The 6,136-nt window shown below is 29.4% G+C and overlaps 1 protein-coding gene across 3 annotated transcripts; it reads left to right on the forward strand.

The window, feature by feature from the left end:
• Positions 1–65: 65 nt before the first annotated feature.
• On the forward strand, positions 66–5,873 carry Sec23 (transport protein Sec23). Of its 3 annotated transcripts, none has more exons than XM_012361904.2 (12): positions 66–219; positions 521–812; positions 1,051–1,137; positions 1,293–1,539; positions 1,684–1,933; positions 2,030–2,680; positions 2,782–2,935; positions 3,025–3,176; positions 3,401–3,575; positions 4,019–4,240; positions 4,776–4,796; positions 5,524–5,873. In XM_012361904.2, the coding sequence occupies exons 2-12, from the start codon at positions 534–536 to the stop codon at positions 5,611–5,613; spliced, it is 2,328 nt and encodes a 775-aa protein (XP_012217327.1). In that variant the 5' UTR covers positions 66–219; positions 521–533; the 3' UTR covers positions 5,614–5,873. The 3 variants fall into 3 exon arrangements, with proteins under 3 accessions (XP_012217327.1, XP_012217326.1, XP_012217328.1); XM_012361903.2 differs by having other exon boundaries at positions 150–338; XM_012361905.2 differs by lacking the exon at positions 4,776–4,796 and having other exon boundaries at positions 153–338.
• The last annotated feature ends 263 nt before the right edge of the window (positions 5,874–6,136 follow it).

Here is a 6,136-nt window from a genome sequence, read left to right on the forward strand (position 1 = left end):
TACAGCAACACAGCATTTCTATTAATTTATTAGATCGCCTGCGATTGCTGTAAAAAGTTGCATAGTAAGATGCAGGCTTAAGGTGGCCACAGAAAGTGATGGCGCTGAAACTGTTGAAATTTTCCAAGAAGGAAGTTACGAGTCTGATGTATGCCACGCATGTGCGTTGAATGTTCCAAGTGACGTGGCTCGAGTGATTGCAAATTGTCACCTTTTGACGTAGGTTTATACAGTTTTTTTCGTTAAAAGTATAATGTAAAGTGAAATATTGATGATACAATTATATGGATGAACATAATAGTGCTAATTAATTTACGTTCTCTTGTGTGAAAATAATTGTACGTATTTAGTTTATGATCAATCTGCTATGAAGTAATTCTGTTTCTTTTAAATGTATTTATTATTTTACATCTCTGTATTAAAAATGAGAGACAATTGAATAGAAAAGAAAAAACTGTCAGCTAAAAAGAGTCGACTTTTTTATTATAAAATAAATTACTAGTATTATTTGTCACTTTAGAACAATATAAGACATGACGACATACGAGGATTTTATTCAACAAAACGAGGATCGCGACGGCGTGCGTTTCACATGGAATGTTTGGCCCTCATCGCGTATCGATGCTACTAGACTGGTTGTACCGCTGGGCACTTTGTATCAACCGATTAAAGAACGAGCGGATCTTCCACCGATTCAGTATGATCCAGTTTTGTGTACAAGATCTACATGCAGAGCCATTCTAAATCCGTTATGTCAAGTGGATTATCGTGCAAAACTGTGGGTCTGCAATTTCTGCTTTCAGAGAAATCCTGTAAGAAAAGAACTTTACTCTCTTCATACTAAGTTAAACTGTTTTAACTTTTAATAATTTGGTTTAAACTGTTGCTCAATTTGAAGTAAATCTATAGTGTGAGTTGTAAAACAAATTTACTTCTATATATGTTAATTGTTAAAATAATACAGTTTAGTTTACCAAAACCAAAACTTATTTCTTTGTTTTAAACATGATCAACATATGTTTAAAATACAATATTCATGTATGTTTTCAGTTTCCACCACAGTATGCTGCAATTTCGGAACAACATCAGCCAGCCGAGCTTATTCCAATGTTTTCAACAATTGAATATACAATAATGGTAAATAATAGATAAAATTAAATTTTTATTTGTTAAAAGAGGTATTTTAGGAGGAAAATATATGCAAAAATTTATATAATTTATTATTTTCTATGTACATCAATGAAATTATATATTAAATATTTCATCTGTACACAGTGTTATTATTATTTTAGCGTGCACAGTGTTTACCACCAATATTTCTACTTGTTGTGGATACATGTTTGGATGAAGAAGAATTAGGAGCGCTTAAAGATTCATTACAAATGTCATTATCTCTGCTTCCACCAAATGCTCTTATTGGTCTTATTACGTTTGGCAGAATGGTTCAAGTTCATGAATTGGGATGCGATGGATGTAGTAAAAGTTATGTATTTCGTGGCACAAAGGATCTTCAACCGAAACAAATTCAAGATATGTTAGGTAAGAATTAATTTAATAAAAATCAAAATTTGTATGTTCCATTAAGTTATTGTTATTGAGAAAGAAGAGTAGATTTTTATTATTTTTATTCTTTGATATTGAATCAGTGTTATTTCATTGTATCTTGTTATATCTTATCGCTAGGTATAGGCAGACCGATCCCAGGACAAAATCCAAACCAACCAAGAGCGCCTGGTGTGCAACCTTTGCCGCCTGCCAATCGCTTTTTACAACCAGTACACAAGTGCGATATGAGTTTGACGGATCTTTTAGGAGAGTTACAACGTGATCCATGGCCTGTCGGACCAGGAAAACGTCCATTACGATCCACAGGTGTAGCATTGGCAGTTGCCACCGGTCTCTTTGAAGCTAGTTATGCAAATACTGGTGGCAGGTAAATATTATGCCGAAATCGCTTGTTAAGATTAATGAATCACTCAGTATATTATAATCAATGTTATAATTAACATCTTTAAACATGATATTTTAGGATTTTGCTGTTCGTTGGTGGACCTTGTTCTCAAGGACCTGGTCAAGTTGTCACTGATGATTTACGACAACCAATTAGATCGCATCATGATATACAAAAGGATAATGCCAAGCATATGAAAAAAGCAACCAAGCATTATGATGCACTCGCATCACGCGCTGCAACTAACGGTCACATAATAGATATTTATTCTTGTGCTCTTGACCAAACTGGTTTGTTAGAAATGCGACAATGCTGTAATTCCACCGGCGGTCACATGGTGATGGGAGATTCCTTTAATTCTTCCTTATTTAAACAAACCTTTCAAAGAGTTTTTACTAAGGATACTAAGGGCGATTTGAAAATGGCATTCAACGCCACTTTAGAAGTAAAAACGTCTCGAGAAATTAAGGTTTCCGGAGCTATTGGACCTTGCGTATCATTGGGAGTGAAAGGATCTAGTGTCGGAGAACAAGAAGTAGGTTTAGGTGGCACTTGCCAGTGGAAATTTTGTTCATTGACACCATCTACAACAACATCATTATTTTTTGAAGTTGTAAATCAACATACAGCACCAATTCCGCAAGGTGGAAGAGGCTGTATTCAATTCATTACTCAATATCAACACAGCAGTGGACAAAAAAGAATCCGGGTTACTACTATCGCAAGAAAGCAAGTCATCATTTTTTTATTGTGTTACATCACAACGACATTTGTATGAATAGTTTTTTTTAACACTAATATATGCATTATTATTTTTCATAAAACTACAGTTGGGCAGATGCATCGTCATCCTTGCATCATGTAAGCGCTGGATTCGATCAGGAAGCAGCAGCTGTTCTTATGTCACGTTTAGCTGTGTTTAAAGCAGAAAGTGATGATGGTCCAGATGTCTTAAGATGGGTTGATCGCATGTTGATTAGGCTTGTTAGTTTTTATTATGAATTACATGATAAAGTGTACCATTTTATATTTATAATTTTCGTATATTTTGAATTAAAATTTGATTTTTTCAGTGTCAAAAATTCGGAGAGTATGCAAAAGATGATCCAAATAGCTTCAGATTAGCGGAAAATTTTTCTTTATATCCACAATTTATGTATCACTTGCGTAGATCGCAATTCTTACAAGTATTCAATAATTCACCGGATGAAACTAGTTTTTATAGGTAAGTTTCTTTTTCTTTCACGATATGCACATGAATAATACCACATATATTATCACTTATGCGTTATTTGAAAACTGATCAATTAAGTATCGGACAACAAGAAAATTCGTGCAATTATGCTGATAATAAATTTCACAAAAAATCGTACAAATATCTTAAAAAAAGTTTTCATCACATTGGATACAATTGTGTAAGTATATATATATGATTTTTTTGATATTCAGGCATATGCTCATGCGTGAAGATTTAACAAATTCTTTGATTATGGTCCAACCAATCTTGTATAGTTATGGATTTAATGGTCCTCCAGAGCCTGTATTATTAGACACTTCGTCTATTCAGCCTGAGAGAATTCTATTAATGGATACATTTTTCCAAATACTTATATTTCACGGAGAGGTAATTATAAATACATCTCTATAATTAAGTTATTGACCTTATGCATGAGATCGTGTGATTGCGGAATCTTATCTTTAAATGTTCTAATTTCTAAGCGATATAAGCACTTTAAATTTTAAAACGTCTAGAGTAAAACACACTCCCTCTTTATGATTTTAAATGTTGTCTAAATTAAAAATCAAGATACTGATTAGAGAAAAAGCTTTTTAAATGTGTGCTATGTTTTAGAATATTTTAAGATAGAAAAAAAATAGCAAAAGAAAAGAATATAACAAAAAAAAAAAAAAATAATGAAAACACTAGACACAAACACACCAAGCGTATGTCTACATGTGTAACTTTAAATACACACAACGAATTTATACATTTATTTGTATTATTTCCATATTCAAAAACCAACTAAACTCTATGAACGATAAAATTGAACTGTATGTTATTTGCAGACTATTGCACAGTGGCGACAGTTAAAATATCAGGATCTACCAGAATATGAAAATTTTCGACAATTATTAGCAGCACCTGTTGATGATGCCGCTGAGATATTAGGTGGTAGATTTCCTGCACCTCGGTATATTGATACAGAACAAGGTGGTTCTCAAGCTAGATTCTTATTAAGTAAAGTCAACCCGAGTCAGACTCACAATAATATGTACGCTTATGGCGCGGTGAGTATACATTTATATTTTATATTTTTACATGTTTTGTGAGATTAAAAATTATTAAATTGGACGTTAAAAATTGTTAAATAATAGACAATAGATATTTATCACAGAAGATACTTTAGGTAAAAATAAACAAAAAAGTTATTAATTTTACATAAAAAAAGGATTTATTTTAATTGTATATAAATAATAAACATATCAAACATTTTTTATTAATATCTAAAATTTTAAATACTATAGTTTCCATTTTTAACTTTGGTTCTAACAAAATTGTTTTAAATTGTGAAAAAAATGTATGTACAATATAGTCTTCTTAACATGATTCCAATTTAAGAGGCTTATCAAAATGCTAAAAATTAAGAAATTGCAAATGATTTTGATATTTAATTAAATTTTTTCCGATTAAAAAAAATTCCGATAAAAAAAAGATCCAAGAATCTGTAACTAAAAAGACAGGAAATCTGTATAAGTGTTTGTGAAAGTTACGTACGTGTAATTGTGTAATGTTTTTTTATGTTACCGTGATCCTGTAAACTAGGGGATGCCGATACCTAATGGGGTGTGTTATTTTATTTATTTATTTATTTATTTATTTTCTTTTCTATGTATTTAGCTGCTTTGGTGATGGGATTATTTATATAATGAATAACATTGATAGTATTTATGAAAATATCTTTTGATTTTAGAGTTTAATTTATGAAATGTTTTTTTTTCTTAATTGGGTCACTAGTCAATTTTTTTCTAAAAGTAAATTTATTTTAACTCCCCCAAAAATTCTAAAACAATTTTCGGTATATCTGTGACATAAAAAATTTTATTTAAAAATTTTTTAATTAAAATTGTTAAAATATTGTTAAGTAAGCAAAGCCAATTCGTGTGGAAAATATTTCGATTAAATTAATTTAAATTGAGAGAATCATTAATTTTCACAAGTTAAATTAATTTTACGAGGCATTTTTCTATATAAACTGTTAATAAAAATCTCTTTCTTCTCCTTTCTTTGCTCTCTTTCCCTACTTCCATTTTTTTCTCATGCATGTTTTTGGGTATATATATATATTTTCTTTAATTAATCATATAATTTAAATGTCTACCATATATTATTTATTTAAAAACTAAAATTAATTTAATATATAAAATTAGAAAATTTTGATAACATTTGGAAAAAAGTAATTTTTCATGTAAAAATTAAAAATAATGAAAAAATATAAATTATCTCATGTCTTTATAATTAAGCGTAATAAATAGTTATCTTATTTTGTTTGGTTTATTTATTTGGTTTATAGGAGAGTGGAGCACCTGTTCTGACGGATGATGTCAGTTTGCAAGTATTTATGGAGCATTTGAAGAAATTAGCTGTGTCATCTACAGCATAAATTAATAATCATTAAATACATAAGTATATGTTAGGGTAAACAACCATTTATTATATGAACAATTTATATTTGCAAGAAATAACCGATAAAATAAATAGGAATATGTATAAAAATTCTATAAAAATAATCTAGAAAAATAAAGTGAACAAAAAAATTGAATGTGTAAATATAAGATTTGTAGCAAATATAAATTTATGGGGATTTCAAAATATGAGAAAAGTTAAATCTCTTCTACAATAAATAACATTTATTTAAGAAAATATTTAATTGTTGTTATTTAAAAACCCGTATGTAAAAATATTTAGATGTTCTAGATAATATATTTGAACATCTACCATAAAATCTATTTATGTTTACTTACCTTTTTATGTTTTCATGGTTTTTAAGCTAGATTCCAGTTGATTTCATTTAATAACATCAGGTAAAAAATACGCCACAAAAAAATCGAAATTAATTAGTATTAACTAATTAAATATTAGTATTAACTAAATATTAGTATTAACTAATTCTAAATATATCCTTT

The sequence above is a fragment of the Linepithema humile genome, chromosome 1 (assembly GCF_040581485.1).
Source record: "Linepithema humile isolate Giens D197 chromosome 1, Lhum_UNIL_v1.0, whole genome shotgun sequence".
Taxonomy (NCBI): domain Eukaryota; kingdom Metazoa; phylum Arthropoda; class Insecta; order Hymenoptera; family Formicidae; genus Linepithema; species Linepithema humile.

Coding starts and splice junctions, on each gene's coding strand:
- Sec23 (XM_012361904.2), top strand. CDS start 534: ATGACGACATACGAGGATTTTATTCAACAAAACGAGGATCGCGACGGC. Junction 2,681..2,781: donor GTTACTACTATCGCAAGAAA/GCAAGTCATCAT, acceptor ATAAAACTACAG/TTGGGCAGATGCATCGTCAT. Junction 2,936..3,024: donor ATCGCATGTTGATTAGGCTT/GTTAGTTTTTAT, acceptor TGATTTTTTCAG/TGTCAAAAATTCGGAGAGTA.